This window comes from Carassius carassius, chromosome 10 (genome assembly GCF_963082965.1).
Source record: "Carassius carassius chromosome 10, fCarCar2.1, whole genome shotgun sequence".
Taxonomy (NCBI): domain Eukaryota; kingdom Metazoa; phylum Chordata; class Actinopteri; order Cypriniformes; family Cyprinidae; genus Carassius; species Carassius carassius.
The window spans coordinates 27,795,230-27,813,730 of record NC_081764.1 but is presented as its reverse complement, the minus strand read 5'-3'; the positions used below and the strand labels follow the sequence as shown (position 1 = coordinate 27,813,730).

Genomic DNA, 18,501 nt, shown 5'->3' with positions numbered 1-18,501 from the left:
TAGTTCAGGACTCCTTCTGCTTTACACATCAGGTGTTTGGACCTCATCTTTTAACTTAAAGGAGAGCCTCTTCTCATGTTCTGCCAACTAGTCACACACACAGAGTCTTGGACCTGTTCGAAGCCAAAAGACCAGTTACAAGTCCAATTTTCAGGGCTGTTATGAGAACCTGTGGGTATTCAAAATAATTACCAAAAATGCCAAAAGGTTATATAGAAACAGTATTGTACTGTATTGCAGTACAACCTTTTCAGCTTCTAAGAATGCAGATGTATTTAGGACGCATTTAGCAGATGTTGATGTGACCTGCAGCAGACTAATTGCAGAGCCTAAAATTGAAATCCCCAAGTCAAGGGAAATATTATGTTTGAGTAGGACTGTCATCAGTAACTCTCCAGTGCTGGGTCGACTCGACCTGGGACTGAACCTGAAGCCTTTATAGTTTGATTATCACCACTTCAGCTTGTTTTAATTTTTAAAATGAAACATCTTGAGGTTAGACCTGTTTCTCATCCGCTCTGGACTCTGGTTTCTTCTTAAGGAGAGTTATACTTCACTTATTATCTTATTTAAAACATACTACTGGGGTCCGTTTCAGGGGTCAGAAAGATTTTTGTATTTTTGATTGACTATTATATCCTCTTATTATCTTTTCATTATTATTTAGCATTAAAATGTTTGCCTCTTTTTGATAATTTTGTACACTTTTTTTTTTTTTTGATTAGCATTTTTGATTGAAGAAACAATTGAAAATCTGTAAAGATAACCATGCATTCAACCTTTGAAACAATGACTAAAACAAAGTATTTTATGCACATGCAAATTTATTCAGTTATCATTAATAGATGTGAACTGACAGCAAGTGTAAACATTGTTTTCAGAAGGAAGAAACATTCAAATTAAACAGCATAGAACACCAAAAACAACTGAATCTATTATTATTTACGATCACATCAATACTAACAACAGACATTCACAATCGCGAACTCCCCGAACCCCCTTCCGGTTCTCAAATCCCTACCAATGGCATCTGCGTCATTCATTTTATGGTAACCTTCTTGTGTGCTCATCATGCACTCAACTAGCTAACTACTGGGCCATAAGAACACCCCCAAAGTGTTCAAACCAGATACTTACAGACATGGAGTGTGTAATAAAGAGTTTGCAGCTTACACATTTTGTCATATCCACTGACAATGTGAGGCGAGAAACAGCTGGTTTTCACTTTACAAATATCCTTTCCTTCTAGGGGTACAGATATCTAAATGTGTTTTTGCATAAAGCAGATAGCGGGTGACTGATGCAGAGGACCTAGTGGATACGAGAGAACAACAATTCATGAAGAAGGGGGGACATCATCTTTATTCCAGTTCATCCTCTGGTGCAATGGTGCTGGTCTGCTCAGAGGTAATGCCTAAAATATCAAACGCAAACAAGTTAGTTTTGCAATTATATAAATGCAATGCAAAAATAAAACCAATCATGATGTTATACTAAAAAAAACAGAAAGTCTCACTTGAAGCATCATCATCGAGAGATTTATTCTCTTCCTCAACATAACCAAAACTTAAAAGTTTGGACATGTTCACTGGAGCTACCGCCTTCTTATCATGGGAACTGTAGAAACAATTATCAAATACTTACATATACTGAAAACATTTCAAGAGTTTAATTATGTTTTTTTATTGTGGATCTGGAAAAAAAATTTAGAGGCTAAAAATTTAAAAAGAAACATACATCTTCTTGAACTTGTTGGCTTCTGCAATTTCGTTTTGGCTTAGGGAGAGTTTCTGCATCTCCGATGTTGCATGGCTGCCATCCTGTATAAGGAAATATGATGTTTGATCATTTTAGGAGTAAACTAAATTATTCACAGTTTCATATAATGGTATGAAATGCTACTAACGAAACCTTCTATGCATGTGATTAATTCAAAATTCACAATCGATAATTCCATTCAGCAATAAAAAAGGAAATTGGCAAACGCATAGGGACAAAACATCATTCATAAAAAGAAAGATGAGAAGCATGAAGGCAGAATAATAAATGACTAATAATGCAATAAGATGATTCAATTTCCTGTTTTAACAATGAACATGATAGGACATGAAGTGAGAACCACAGATCTAATGTTACACAGCCATAGCAACAGTCATTTGAGTCAGCGTTCTAAAAGAACCAGTTCCTTATAGTTCAAATATGACAAACTGGTTTGTACATTTGAAAGTCTTTGTTCACTAACATTAGTACTTTAAGGTATCTGCTTTCATAGTATGCAACCCTAACTTAACTACAACAAATTATTTTAAATTGTAGAGTATTTTGTCTTTACAACTAAACTGTCAAACTAAGCTGTGCATACATCTTTAATAATAATAATTCAACAGCTATACAAGACCTTACAATCAAACACAAAAAAGAACTGAACTTAAGTAGGGGAGATAATGAAACACAAACCTGAACATAAAGATGAAATCAAATCAGTAACCATGACAACAAGGATTGGAAAACAGTGCAAAACAGAGTCCATGCGGTATGACATAAATAGCCATGCAGCAAACAATTTTATCAAATGTGTACACCTAAAAAGTCCCAATGAAAACACAGAAGATGTCTTGCTAAATTATATTTAATACTATATGTTGTCCTATGAGAGAACATGGTTTGACATATCTTTATGTCAACCAGTCAAAAAAAAAGAAAGAAAGAAAAAGCAGAATCACAATGATGGAAAACAAAAGCGACAGCATGCAGCTTGGAGTTTTTTCTCAAATTATTCAAATGAAGAAGATTTCTTCACTATTATGGTTTTGTAGGTACATGGCAAAAAAAGGCAACTTAAAGACTGTTTGTAATATGATGGCAGGAGGAAGTATGGGAGGTTTAAGAATGGTCTGTGCTAATCCAGTCACCTTTTTACCAGAATCCCAGGCTGAACAGTTATCAGTTCCAAATGGGGCCTCCAGGTGTTGTAAGACCCCTTTAGACTTGCTGATTCCATCAGGGGTAGTAGCATTACTTCCGCTGTAAGCATAAGATCACATTATTGAACCCCAGTTTCACACCACCACAGCGGATGGATGGGGCACACCCCTTTGTCTCAACACAACCCTATAATTTTACTGAGAGAAGAATATAAGTCCTCCATGTCACCCTATATGGACCATGTTGAACTGCCTGAATATGCCATGCTAGATTTAGAAAGTCTTAAAAGAATATGAAAAAAATAAATAAATAAAAATCTACTATCCTAAATCATCCAAGCCTTGTAGATGAGTTTGTTTCTTCAGAGATTTGGAGAAATTTAGCGTTATATCACTTGCTCGCCAATGGATCCTTGAAGTGAATGGGTGCCATCAGAATGAGAGTTCAAACACAATAATACACAAGTAATCCACACGACTACAGTTCATCAATTAAACGATTAGCTCACTTCCACAATAAAAAAAAATCCTGATAATTTACTTACCCCATGTCATCCAAGATGTTCATGTCTTTCTGATAAAGAAATTAAGGTTTTTGAGGAAAATATTCCAGGATTTTTCCCCATATAGTGGACCTCAATCGGACCGCATGAGTTGAAGGTCCAAATTGCAGTTTCAATGCAGCTTCAAAGGCCTCTACACGATCCCAGCCTAGGAAACGATCTGTCATTTTCAAAAAAAAAAAAAATACAAATTTCTATACTTTTTACCACAATTGCTTGTCTTGCACTAGCTCCGCGATGCACATCTGCAAATTCAATTTCACACATTACGTAATCAAGTTGGAAAGGTCACACGAGGTTAGATCTTCATCTGTGTATTTCAAAGAAGATAGTGTAGGGTGAAAAACTCCATCTCATTTTCACCTCCAATCATCCGACATCGTTGTTTACCTTTTTTTGTAAAGGGCATTTGACTTTCCCATAGATTCCCCACATAAAAATGCCCAACTTTACAGCAGACAAAAATGTGATTACAGTCTGGTACAAAAAGTGGTATTGGTCTATATCTAATATCTGCCCTTCATGATAACTGTGAGGGGATGAATTTTTTTATAACACATCCGTTTAAATTATATTAAGCTTTAAGGTTCTGCATAATTAAGGGCGTGGACACTTGAGTGACAGGTGGATTGCCGCTGCTGTGCCACTTCTTTGCTCATTTTCCATTATCTGGGTGTGACGCGCTGGCAAGATGGCGACGGTCGACTCCGCCCACTTTAGGCTTCAAAAAAGCACTCTTCAAATACCTACGGGTGACATCACAGACACTACTTTGTGACTGAAGAAAGAAAGACATGAACATCTTAGATGACATGGGGGGTTTTTCTGGAAGTGAACTAATCCTTTAATATCTTGTTAAGAGAAAAGCTGTGTTTTTAATTCATTACAAATCCATCATTAGGAAGTTTTAACTTTAAACCCGTGCTTTTAGCCAAAAAAAGCAAAAAAAAAAAGTCTATAATCCTTATTAACACTTTCTTAAAGGAAAAATTACACACCCTGTTGTCCTCTCACATCAAAATCTGTTTTGAACTGTTTTTGCTTGTAAATGGAGCACGAGCTGTGCATATTTCTCTCCTGATTTAGAAGAGATGACTTTTTTAATTGGATAAAGCAACAGTAATGGACAGAGGACTCCGTTTGAAATGTAAAACATCTGAATGATTAATTTATTTATTAAAAACATACAGCTTTTTGCTTCACGAGATGTTGATGGACTGGTGTTGTGTGGATTACTGTGATGTTTTTATCAGCTGTTTGAACTCTCATTCTGACGGCACCCATTCACTGCAGAGGATCCATTGCTGAACAAGTTATGTAATTCAAAATTTCTGCAAATCTGTTCTGATGAACAAACACTCAAATACAACTTGGATAGCCTGAGGATGAGTAAATTTTCGTTTTTGGGTGAACAATTCCTTAAAATACCTAAACTAATTGACACATTCATAATGCCTCGTAGCCAAACAATTTGTACTGAATTGAGATATCTTCTAATCTATCTATGATCGTTCTTTAAATCAAAATGTTGTATTTCCAAGGCTTTTGGCTCCATTCATTATTTCTGTACAAAACAACTCCATGTCGGCTGACAAATTCTCACCTCTCTTGATCATCAGCTGTGTCAGAGAACCAACTAGCGGGTTTGTAGCAACAGTAAGATTTAGTTTCCACAGGGTCATCATGCCTCAACAAACCTATGTCAGAATTGAAAGATAATCATGGGTGTGTTTAAAAGGAATCAAATCTACTGTGGTTATTTTAACTATTCCTTTAAAATGTTTTATTGTTTATCAGTTAGCTTGCGAGTCAACTTGGTCACCTAGTAACAAAAGCAGCATCAGGATCCCAAGCATCATCTACAAGCTGATTTTATGTTTTGTAATCCAGTTTTGTGTAAAAATGCCCTTGCCCTAACTATTGGTCATTTTATTTAACAATAAGTCATTAAATACTGTGCACAGTTTAGGTAAGGTTTTGAGATAATTTCTCACAATCACTTGCAGTAATAGTAAATATATACTTCACTTTAACATATTGTAAATATTGGCAAAGTTGAAGATAAAAATGAAAATAATACATTCTATGCAAGTGTGACACAATTACCCTTCTGTCCTCCTTGTTTTGCAAGTTTAACATAATCCGAGTCGGAGGCCTGAATTCCTACACGTCTTCCTTTCGTTTTTTCTTCAGGAGTGATGTCGGCAGATGCAGATAAGCCCGGAATCTGTGACGAGGGCCCAGCAGCTCCATTTGAACTAGCAATGTTAGCTGTCCTAACACCTACAATCAAATTATAATACTTGTACTGTCATTTGCCTTAATCAGAAATGCTTTTGGAAAACACCATTCATGTATTATGTGACAGCAATGTAGGCATAAATTGATGTGCAAAAAAGATTCAGCATAATGGTTTTCCCAGAAGGGCCGTTACCAGGTTTTGTTCGTCGATAATTAGGTTCGGCAGCCATGACTGGGTGTCTTAGTGGTCAGTGATGGTTTGATAGCGCTGAAATTGCAGAAAGAGAAAGTTGTACCAAATAGAAGGTCAGTCGAACAGTTTGCCTTTTTAATGCGTCCTTAAAAATCCAGTTAAACCGCGAATTGCTGTTAGTTTCAGCTCGACAGGCGTGTATAGAGCTAACTTAGCAAAGCTAATACATGCTGCCATTACTGATTACGTTTTAAAACACTGTGGTTATATTAGCTATTTCTCTCAAGATGTTTCTTTTTTTTATCATTTAGCTCGCGAGCAAACCCGGTCGCCTAGTAACAAAAGCAGCATCAGGACCACAAGCATCATCTGTACAAGACACGCCGATTATCAGCGCACATTTTAAAAAATAGAATCACAGCCTTTAAGGATAAAAAAAAACCCTGAGTTGGGAGCAAAATTAAGATAATAAATTACATAGTTGGTGACATACCAGAGGCTACAAAAGGATGTGGAAGAGACAAAGCCTACGTCGTGTTAATCAGCGCGCAGAAGGGGCAAGGGGGGACGCCTAGATGCTTCTTCTTCTTCTTCTTCATCAGAGAGAGCTGCGAACTGAACCGGGAGACGCCTTGCCTGCCACCTACTGGATAGAAAACAATCTTCAAGAAGCGGGGAAACACACCTCCTCCACACGGGGCGAGGACACACTTTTTTTTATACAGTCACACATGTTTCAGGGGATGGGCCTAAATAAAGCAGGGCATACATAGCCTTTCTATGGGGCAAAGTGTAGCATATGAAACCTACATGTCAAATTGCCAACAGAAAATAAAGCATGAAGGTTCAATACCCATTCTCCTTAAAGTTAATTTTATATTGTAATAATACTTATTAAAATTAAAAATTTAACTGTTAACATTTGTATCCGAGCCAGCACAAATAACAATGAACAGTTGCATTTTTACTAACTAACCTTAACACTGTATGATGTTTCTCCCCACAGTCTACATCATGTCTTTACTTAAGTCTGATAAACACAAGAATTCTCCTATGTGTAGCATCATATTGTGATATGATGAAAAAAAAAAACATTATTATGACACAAACTTTATATTTGGCTTTTTATTTATTTATTTATTTATTTTGAAGGAAGTTTAAATCTGTGGCTGTGAATTCATTAGTTCAGTTGAATTAATATGTTTATGTTTAAATCTGTTGTTCAGCTTGATCAGTTTTTTTATTACTATTTTAATGCATGAAGACATTTAGACCAATTTTTAGCCTGTTTGAAGGCAGTTTAAAGCAGATTTCATGAATTCATGATTTAAGCTAAATAAAGTTGTAAGTTAGCCTGTTCATGATAGTCGCTATGGATAAAAGCGTCTGCTAAATGCATAAATTTAAATAGGCTATAGGAGGCATTTTCTGCTTGTAAATATATCAATTATAAACTAGGCTAAATAATAAAATGAATAAATTGAAAAGTACATTAACAACTTCATCCTGAGAATAGTGAACACAAAATATATGCGATCCATAGCCTATTAATCTAGATCTAGTTTTTGTTGTTGTTTTAGAGGCGAGTTTAAGCACCTCTGACAGACTTACAGTAAAATCTAAAGTTTGTGAAGCCCAGGGGACTTTACTGTGGTCACATGTCATGACATCCGTTCAGAGGCGTGTGTAAAAGGCGGAGGAGCAACGTTCTCAGCAGCAGAGATGTCAGCATACACTCTGAAGATGACAGCATCTCTTCAATACATAAGAAAACTGCTGGGGAAAAGCAGCTGTGCGACAAGCAACCTGTTGAACACTGGACACAAAACACAGAAGAACACTAATGATCATAAAACAATCAGGAACAAAGTTAAAAGAAATGTAAGTGACTAGTAATTTAGTTTTAAGTTTAAGTTTATTTCTGACATTTCTTTGTTATGCTGGATGTTGGATAAGATTTGATATTTCTAGTATTTGATATCTAATATCTATATAAACAATATAATAACCTAGTGACTTATTTTTATGATTAACAAAATGGACTGTTATTTTTATAGGTTGTGCAATCCCAAGACAAAACGACAGAGCAGTATATAAGGTAAAAAAAAAAAAAAGTTACTGATTTTAATTATAAGTTCGTCGACTCACATATGCAACATTAGAGTTGGTCTGACTCTGTGTATCTTGCTTGGTTAACAGGAAAAGTGTTGTTTTAAGAAGGAAAGAAAATGAAACTTTTGGGTTTGACATCCAGGTAACCACCCTCTCTCTCTTCTCATACTCTCCTTATAATTTTCTCTCTATTCATTCAAGCATTATGCGGCTGTCTAAAGGCTTATTATCTGTCAGGGGGTAATTGAATTTTGGATGATGAATTGATTGGGTCTTTACTCCCTATCCACAGAAAGGCAGTGTTGAGAGAAGCATCAGTGCTGAGCAGGATTTGGGCTCATGTGTGTGTTGGGTGAAGGAGGACAGTCTTGCAGAGAGTAGTGGGTTATTGACAGGTGAGTTATCAAGACACCTGCTCATTTCTGTCAAGCACCAGTGTCATTCACACTTTCTCATTATTCAAATCTCTTCGCCTCTCACCTCAGGTGATGTTATTATAACAGTCAACAGTGTGTGCATTGCTGGATCCACTCTTCAGCAGATCAACGATCTGGTTCAAAAATCCTCCATCTTAATGTAAGTACAAACACAGTTACATTTTTGATATGTTAAAATGTTTATAAACATCAATATACAGTTAAACACTAGTCTAAAGGGAAAATAATGTAAGATGCTGCATTGTTTCACTGAATTATTTTACATTATGCTGTGTAAAAATATTTGTGAATTACCAGTTAAAATCGACATATTTACATTATTACTATTATTATAAATAAATATACTTTAATTCAGTTTTTTATCATTTTCAAACAAGAAAAATGTAATCTGTTTATTTATGGTTAAAAATATGTTTACAGAAGTTGTGTCTTGTGTGTGAAGCATCACATTTCATTATATTGTATTGACACTTTTTTATTGTACTGCACTATTTTTTACAATAGTACACAATACTAGCCTATACAAATATTGTCTTAGCAAAGTAGTTTTATTGTTATTAAGCTCTGTGAATCAGTCAAAACCCTGCCTAACCCTATATTTCTCGTGTGTTGACTGAAGGTTGGAGGTTATCAGAGGTGCTACAGAAAAGCAGAGGCAATTGCTTCGGAAGCTTTATCTCCTGCAGGTGATTTTCTTCAAAATATTGAAAACTTCTTAATAACATCCGTCCTATTTTATACCATAATAATGCATTTTTATACTGTCTTGCTTAACTTGTGCATCAGTAGTTATTTACGGTAATGTTATTGTATTGGGTAACTGTGCGAATTGTGAACAAAACAGATTTCCTCATTGTTAACCGGGTTTTTTTTCTTTCTCTGTGTTTCCCCCTCACCTTTACACCACACTACAGCAACAGTTTACAGAGAAATGCGAAGAGCTTCAGACACTCATCACAGAGGAAATGCGTCTGACAGGAGGTGTGTGTTCATGTGTGAGAGTAAGACAGAGAGATGTGGTTATAAACTACCACAATAGAAACACATAAAACATTTCCCATAAAGCCACACTTTGACCTCATGATGTCAACAAGAGCATATGTGTGTGTGTGTGTGTGTGTGTGTGGGCGTCATGTGTGCTTACATGGAGAAATTCGGCTTTTACGGGAAGATACTTTACTGACAATTCTTGATACTGCTCTGATATGAAACTTTAGCACAAATACCATCTAAAAATGTTTTGTCAGTTCATGTAAAATGTGTCTTGACAGCAATTGGACTGGTTTATTCAAGCAGAATGTATACTCTGTGGTGCCTTAAAAGAACAATCTTTGGTTCCCCATTTTTCGGTAGTGTGAAGAAAATTTTAATAATCTAAAGGATCTTTTATGCCATGGAAAGGTTCCATGGATGTTTAAGGTCCTCCATGGAACCTTATGACAATAAAGAACCTTTATTTTTTTAAGAGTATGCATCAACAGAAATGTTTAAGGGATCTTACAGAACTTACAGGAATTACATATGTTAAAAAGTATTACGTAGAATAGCATAATACTTTATAATGAATAATAATTTGTGATAAATAGTAGAAAAATAGCTCTAATAAATATTTTCAGTTGAACAATTGTTATTCATTTTAGTTATCTACTATTATGTCCCCACAAACACTTTAGTGCAAGTAAATTTAAATCAATCTGTTTCCCTGTTTTCAGGTGCCATTGAAAACATCCAGAAGTCTTATACCCTTCCTACAGGATCTTCTGCTTCCACTTTCAGTACAATCAAACAGACCTAATCAAGGTTGTGGGGGTTTCTAGCTAGTGCATTAGACTAGGGTTGAAACTAAGCTCTGTGATCAAGTAGACTGGGTACTCCTGTGCTCCTGAATCATTTTAAAGTTAAAACATACCCTGGCCATATGGTCAAGGAGACCCAATAAGAGACAGGATCATTTTTCTGTATTTCTAAAATCAGTGTTACATCATGTTTTGAATTAGTGAATGAAAAGCTAAATATTGATGTACAGTATAAGATTTAACTATTTATTTCAATCATACTGCATTTGTGTTATCTGTACTGTATTTGTGTATTTTGCACTATTAAGCAATCATTTTTATTGTCATTTTATTTAATTTTATCTAATATATTTTGTCTACATGTGTTTTGTGTATTTATATACAAAGTGCACTAATATTTATTCATTTTCATATTTATATAATGCTTCTTTAATAAACTTTTATAACAAATGATGTTTTGCTGCTGTTTCTCACAGTACACTTAATCTTGCTGAATGTGGTTTGCATAAGTTGATTTGTCTGCTGTTTACATAGGTTTCCCAGATATCATCTCAGTCAGTGGTAAAACACCAGATGCATTTCTCATTCACCACACCGATCTTAAGCATGGCAGGAAATGACACGTCATTTATTGTACATCCCGTATCAGAAACACACCCAGTCATTCTCATCACTTTTATAAGACTTGATTGACAGTAAATTTGATCCGTCATTCTGCGTACGACCCCTCGGACACCTAATTTTTATTTTTTCTTAAAAGTAGAATATCTTTAAAGTAAGTGTTGAATGGTGAGCATACAAAGATCAACCAAACTGATGTAAACCCAAGTAAGATTTTGCTAATTTCTTAGATAACCCACAGAATTTTTATAGATTTTATAGATTTTTATAGACAGTTTAAATTGACTAAATGCAGTATACTTAAAACTTAACTGTGCCACTTTTCGAAACACTTAAGTATGAACTTATATATTTTATGTCATTTCATAATTACTTCTGATTTATTGAAATATGGTAAAAGTGTATTGCTGAATGTACCAACAAGCATTTATAGTAAAACAAAATACTTACATTTAATGGCATTTCTATTAAAACGTGTTTGTTATGTATTCAAATATTTGTAATTAATGAAAATGTATTACTTTAAATGTCATTATAATTAAGTACTTTACATGTGGATTCATGTCTTATTAGTCAAGACATTAAAGTAAGTGTGCTCTTTAAAGCAAAACCAAAGATCATTTTGCTTTATTAATGTGCACTTTTTAAAAGGGCACTTTACTGTGTTGAGAAACATGAAAATGTTGTTCTCTATTTAAGTACATTAATGTTGCCTTTTATTTCAATAACATAATTTGAACTGCAAGCACAGTTTTTAAAACATATTTTTAGGATTTAATGTGCACTACAAGAGTACATTCAGTACAATTACCTGTAAGCACACTTCTTTTTCATGAGGGAACAGTGAAAAAAAAAGAAAATTGAATTGACTCAAAATAGAGAGTGCCAGTTTTTGAATTGAATATCCATTGAACCCATTAATCCCACAATCCCATGTTCACTCCCAGAATTAGAACCCAAACCACACTGTTCTCCAAACAATGGGGGTAAAATTCTCATCAACTTTGCCACTGGGAATGAGAGTGAGGCTGTGTCACCCAATGCCAGTAGATTCCACCGAGTCGTGAAGGAAGGGACACAGACACAGCTAAGAGACTACTTCTGAGCATCCTTCTCCTTCAAGGTTTGCTATCCTTCCCAAACCACAGGAACCGGAGTCAGACCTTCTGACAGAGTGCCAGAGAGCCGACACGAACAAAGTAAGACACATTACTGAGTCAGTACAATGAGGTTTTAGAGTTTGCGCCCTGGTGGTTGGTTTCTGTGTTTGTACTAACAATGCAAATCTCCTCCATAGACTGGTCACATTAACTTTTCACATTCAGGTGGTTTGGTTTACTTTTCAATGTGCATGAGTCGTTTTATGTTGAGGAAAATCTAATTTTGGTAAGAAAATGTACATAACCATAAAGAGGACAGCAATGATACCTTCAAAAACTAATTTGAAAGATCTCTAGACTGTCAATTTACTTGGACAGATATTCTCACTTTTCTGTATTTATGAAACAGTATGGCTCAATTGGTCATTTCTTACATGTTACATATGGCCTCTCATTGTTGAAACATACAGGAAGAGTTGTGCACTTGCTGTTCTCATTCCAGCAGTTGGTCGCATTGTTTAGTTAACTCAAATTAAAATTCCTCAAAACAACTTTGCATCTTTTGCCAAGTCTCATCCTATCCTTTTGAGGATTTACAAAAAGTAATTTCCTCATTTGGATATGACAAACCATTGTGTTGATCAGAGGCATAGACATTGACTGTCATCTGAATACTATATCATATATTTATTTTTTTTAATTATCATTTAAATACAGAAACCAATTATTAGAGTGATTCTTGTCCACTTGGTTTGAACATCTGTTGGTTTTGGGGTAAATGGACTGGAACTCAAACTGAAGAACTGTATCTCTTTTACTTTATAAATTTACAACAACTGCTGCAATCACAGGACAGGAAGTGACATCAATGGAGCAGAACGTCAAGGGCATATTGGAAACTGAGAAACAGCAAATGAACGGTCAAACAGAAGAAGCACCCCAAAAGACTAGCACACCTGAAGAGCCGGCTAATGTAAGTGAGAAGAATTCAGATAAAGAGGATCAAGAAATGAGTGAGAACAATGCGGAAAAGAATGAAGAAGAAATAAGTATGAATAATGGAGATCAGAATGCAAAGGAAGAAGCGGATGAATTGGCTGATGGTTTCCAGTCTTCGGTCGAGATGTCAATCCGGCAGTTTGAGAAGGATGAAAACAACCGCCCTATTAGCAGGTACAACACTGTCAGCTACAGGAAGATTAAGAGAGGAAACACAAAGCAGAGAATAGATGAGTTTGAGTCCATGCTGGATGTATAACAGTGATGAATGTTATCAGAGACCAGAGACACATACTGTATGTAAGAACTGAGGGCCGTCATCATGTATGTTTTCATGTGGATCCTTCAAAAGTATGTGGTTGTCAAACTTTTTCATAGTTAAAAGGCATGAACAGTATTTTGTCACAGCTTAATTTCAGCTTATATCACATTTTAGTAGAAATCAGTAGTTGTAGAAATCACATTTTGTAGAAAGCATTCAGAAAACAGGTTTTAAATAACCCATCATCTGGCAGCGAGCCGTAAAAACAACATGTATTTGTCTACAAATGAGATTTTTCATTCATGAATGCTCCTTCAAATAACACGCAGTCATGCAGTCTGCAGTCTGATCTCTACTTGCCAAATCAGCATTAATGAATTACTGGAAGACCTCACAGTTACAGTAAGCACACAGTATGAAGGGCATCATTGTATTCCTGTATATTATTGTATAATTTTATTCTAATGTAAAGCTAGCAGCTTTCTAATGTTGATTATGATTATGGTTTCATAGCTTTGTAAGACATGCTCACAAGTTTTAAAATACAACAATAGACATAATAGTTGGCAGTTTATTATTTCCATTTTCAGATTTGTATATGGAATACATGCATATATGCATACTGTGTTTATATTTAAGGTTATATTTAAGGTTTAAAAAACAACAACAATAGACATTTAGTTAAATTTATGTAGGCTACTATTGTAGATTTTAGTAGTCCTATTTTCAGTTAGCTTTTATTTTTCTTCTTATTTTTGGTCTTTGTTTTAAATTTAGCTTAAGTTTTAGTCATTTTATTATGTGCTTTTGTCATTTTTATTACTTTTAGTTGATTTCAAATTTTACTATTTACTTGTTATTATAGCACTTGTATATCATTGCTCTTTTGTTGCTTCCAATTGTCTTCATTTGGATAAAAGCGTCTGCTACATGACAAAATGTTAATGTTAATATCTTTGGACAATTAGTAGTTTTCATTGTTTTCTATAATGACATAATGTTACTTGATATCTACCACACTAGAAACTGTATTCATGTAATCTGTTCAAGTTTTTCTTTTTCTCTGGCTGCACATTTTTTTTTTTTCATTTGTTGAAGATGAATAAAATCTGTGTAATAATTGGTTTAAAACTGTCTGTATATATCTTTGCATTTATAAGCAAAACATCTGAATGTTTTCATAATATAATATAATATAATATAATATAATATAATATAATATAATATAATATAATATAATATAATATAATATAATATAATATAATATAAAATAATATAATATAATATAATATAAAATAATATAATATAATATAATATAATATAATATAATATAATATAATATAATATAATATAATATAATATAATATAATATAATATAATATAATATTTTCCTTACCACTAGATGGCAACATTGTTTTGTCTTGGTATAAAAGATTAGCGTGACCTGACTCTTGTGAACTTTCACAAACGACATTCCTGTTAATGTGTAACAACGTCTTCATTTGAATTTTGAACATTATCCGTGATCACGTGTACTTTTCTAAGCAAGATCCTGACTGTTATGTGTTCTGTTATGTGACAGCCCTTTATAAACCAATCTAATATACAACCATAATATAACGACAACTTGGATAATAAAATCAAACTTCACCCAGCTCAATTAACAAGAAGAAGGAAGACCAACAAATTGTTTACCGTTGTTTTACTAATAATTTTTTATGTGGCATCCTATGTATGTATAATCAATGTAATGAGATATTTACTGCAGTAATTAGTTTAATTTGGGTGTTTATGACCCAGGGGACTCTTTTATTTATGTCTCTGTGTTTTTCTAGCCCGTCTCTAATGGCTCATTGGGAGTCTGTGTGGGTTAGGGGTTGTTTCCTCTGTTAGCTCTATAAATGCCTGAACTTTACATTACAAATCTCACTAATTGCTTTTTATTTGAAGGCAGTTTATGAATATCAGTTCCATTCCTCCAGCCACATTACCTGCTGCTGGCTGATTGTAATGTACCACAGGTTACTTTAATGTTTTCATAATTCTGCTGGAGGTTTTCTTAGGTAAAACGTGACAGGGCTTTTGGCCTGGCTTGTTTAAGTCAGGTCCAGGCCTCATTTGAATGGTGACAAATGTCACGCTGCCATGGCAATGGGAGGTTTGTGACTTTTGTGGTGCACCATCCCTGGGCTGGGGGTCGGAAGGGACTTCCTGTGCAACACACGTCCCCCATGGTTTAGGCTCGTAATTGACCTTTCCTGACTGAGCGGTGCGGCTTTTCATTTTCCCTTTCTCCATCTCTTTTCGGCTGTTTCCTCTTTCTTTCTGGTTTTGTCGCTCTCACTCTTTCTGTCTCCCCAGAAAGCAGGTTGCATCACGATGGGCTGAAATGCCACGACTGGCCCGGGGCTTTTACGCATCTCTTTCTGACTTCCTCTGTCCATCCTTGCCTGTTTTTGGCATGTTTATGGAGCAAGGACCATGTACTTGTCTGGAACATGTCTCTCATGGGTTGCAACTTTTGAAGTATGAAGTCTCTATTACAATCAAATGTTTGAACACTGAACCCACACTGAAGTGTGTACATTTTATTGAATTATATATTAAATTATATATTAATATATATATATTTTTTTTTTTTATGTAACTTTTTATGTAACTTTTTAATTCAGCTGGTTGCCAAGGCCAATTTTTGGTTAGTTTGTCTTGAAGTAAAATATAACTAAAATAACCAAATCTAAATAAAATAAAATTAATAAATAAAAAAAATATTTTTTTTTCATTTAAAACTATTACAAATGATAGAAACTAAATTACTAAAACATTAAAACAGAAAATATTAAAATATTAATTAAAAATATTATCAAAATCAATCATGGTATATCAATGATACTAAAATAACACTGATATAAGGGGTCAATGGAAAAGCCAAGAGAACAAAACATAGCTTCAAAAAGGTAGTAGTAGTAATAATAATAATAATAATAATAATAATAATAATAAATAAATATTGTTAATTATTGTTTCATGCTGCTTTCTAAAGAATAGTCAGAATTCACATTTGTGAAATTAATCCCAAAATCATTTTATTATTTTCAGGTTTATACATATAACAGTATACTCCAATGGTGGGTAAATAAAAAGATGAACTATATTAATAGAAATAATTTATTTATTTATTTTTCCACTGTATGGGCTTTTATAAATTAAAATATCTGGGGGTCTTTGTGTTTTAAGTGTCTAAAAAGCCACTTTATGACTGTTTGTATAACTTGTATAACAATTTTTGTGAAAGTACAGTAAATCCCAGCTCTGTATTTTATTTGCAAATGAATCCACAGATGCTGACATGTTCCTTCTAACAGATCTGTGGACGATGTACAGAATAAATGATGATTTGGGAGCGAGAGGTCGCCTCGGAAATGTGAGTCACCCGTCAGTGTTTGTGTGCTGGGAGAGCGGCCCACTGAGCCCTGACTCCACGGCAGACATTCATGAAGCCCCCTCATGCCCATGATCGCTCCACAATGACAGCTTTGTAAAGGATGGAAGAGAGCTGCTGCGGAAAATATTCAAGACACAGAGAGAAAGAGAGAGACAATGAGAGAAAAAGAGGAGCTATCAAAGTGTTTCGTTCACAAAGCCTGCGAGTGTTCCAGCTCCACTGAAAACTTTCAGTCGTTCAGTTGAGAGACAAATAGAAAGCTTGCGTTTTGTGGTAAACATGGGGTGGGGTCAGGAGGGGTCACTTTTCTTTGTGCATTCAGTGGGTGGGTGTGATGTCTTACTGGAGGCCTGTTCCGCTGTCCATTCTCTCTTCAGGTCAGCTCCAGAGACCAGTGGCGTCACAGTGGCTCACAACGGACATGCCATGACAGAACACACAGGAACTGATGACGTCTCACATCATTTAGGGGGAATTCTGAGTTAAATAGCTTCTGAAAATCTAATTTCTTTGGGGTGGCGTTGTTTCCTGCACAAAAATCCAATAATTACCAATGGTAACAAAACCAACCCAGTTCCAAAAGACTCCAAAATGCCATCTTGAAATTCACATACTTGTCATGGGCTAATAAAATATGATTTTAAAAATAAATTACAATTCTGTTTAATTTAAATTATTAGTAACTGTGGTATTATATTAAAATAGTAATAAAATATTGTTTTTGTTTTATTATTATTATTATTATAAAGAAGCAAAAACAGAATCAGATAGACCGACATAGATAGATAGATAGATAGATAGATAGATAGATAGATAGATAGACTCCATGCAATCATAAACTCTCATGAGCTAAAAAAATCAAATTTAAAAATGATAATAAATAATATTTTAATAATAATTTTTATTATAAATAAGAATATTTTAACATTTGTATAATATATTTTGTGGATAAAAATTTGTAATATGAATTATTATTATTATTAATATTTTACACAAAACATTAAATACAATCATATTAGCTAACAAATACATACATGCATAGTGCCTTTATCATAAAGTGCTTTTAAAGAATGGATTTGTCTATTATATAATTTTGCTAATTATTGCATATGCATGGAATGAAAAAAAGAGAGAGAGACATACGTACATATAAAGAGAGAGAGAGCAGGGGGAAGGGAATTCGAAAGGGTGACCCCAGGATAGTGGAGGTCACAAGAGGTTTTCCTGGTGAGTGGTCCTTTGGGGTCTCTTTAAGCTTTGAGTGACAGGCATCCATTGTGATGGCTGTGAACCACTGCACTTCTTATCACCAAACCGGGGAGGGTCTGAAGAGATGGCCGCCTGCAATGCATAGAATAAGTATGGCTTTCCACCACAGCTGACCACAGAGTCCAGGAGGAAGGGGTTGAGCGGAGAGGAAGTGTGATTGTACTGAACACACAATGCACAGGTGCTTGATAACTGCTCTGAGAAGACACAGACAGTGGACGGCCTGACGTGGGGGTGGGAAAGAGTTTATGCAGGGACCAAGTCGGGTTTCCCAAAGGACGGCATTTTAATTTCTAATTCGTTAATCTCCTCTGTGCAGCCATCCTGCTTTGTGGAAAATTAAGACCAGTATAAGATTCACCTGATTAGCTCAAGTCAAGGTCGCAAGGTATGAAATCAGAGATATACTAAGGTGCCTCATTTTCAGTTTAGAGCGAGAACAGGCTAAATGTTCCACAAAAACATTCAAATCTAAAATCAGCTGCATGAGGGAAGTGGCAGAATAAACATAATACTGTTTTAATGAAACTGTAAAAAAA

At 34.7% G+C, this 18,501-nt stretch overlaps 2 protein-coding genes across 3 annotated transcripts; one reads left to right on the top strand and one right to left on the bottom strand.

Moving 5' to 3' along the window:
- Positions 1-1,348: 1,348 nt before the first annotated feature.
- LOC132152058 (uncharacterized protein C7orf57-like) lies at positions 1,349-6,576 on the bottom strand. 2 transcript variants are annotated; one of them, XM_059560710.1, is made up of 8 exons: positions 6,453-6,576; positions 5,922-5,996; positions 5,594-5,770; positions 5,091-5,184; positions 2,913-3,024; positions 1,738-1,820; positions 1,517-1,617; positions 1,349-1,414 (listed from the first exon to the last, which is right to left on the bottom strand). In XM_059560710.1, the coding sequence occupies exons 2-8, from the start codon at positions 5,956-5,958 to the stop codon at positions 1,362-1,364; spliced, it is 657 nt and encodes a 218-aa protein (XP_059416693.1). In that variant the 5' UTR covers positions 5,959-5,996; positions 6,453-6,576; the 3' UTR covers positions 1,349-1,361. The 2 variants fall into 2 exon arrangements, with proteins under 2 accessions (XP_059416693.1, XP_059416692.1); XM_059560709.1 differs by having other exon boundaries at positions 6,415-6,568.
- A 1,071-nt stretch (positions 6,577-7,647) lies between these two features.
- LOC132151355 (cytohesin-interacting protein-like) lies at positions 7,648-10,265 on the top strand. Its single transcript, XM_059559450.1, has 8 exons — positions 7,648-7,802; positions 7,979-8,019; positions 8,121-8,175; positions 8,326-8,428; positions 8,519-8,609; positions 9,090-9,156; positions 9,385-9,451; positions 10,183-10,265. The coding sequence occupies exons 1-8, from the start codon at positions 7,665-7,667 to the stop codon at positions 10,263-10,265; spliced, it is 645 nt and encodes a 214-aa protein (XP_059415433.1). The 5' UTR covers positions 7,648-7,664.
- The last annotated feature ends 8,236 nt before the right edge of the window (positions 10,266-18,501 follow it).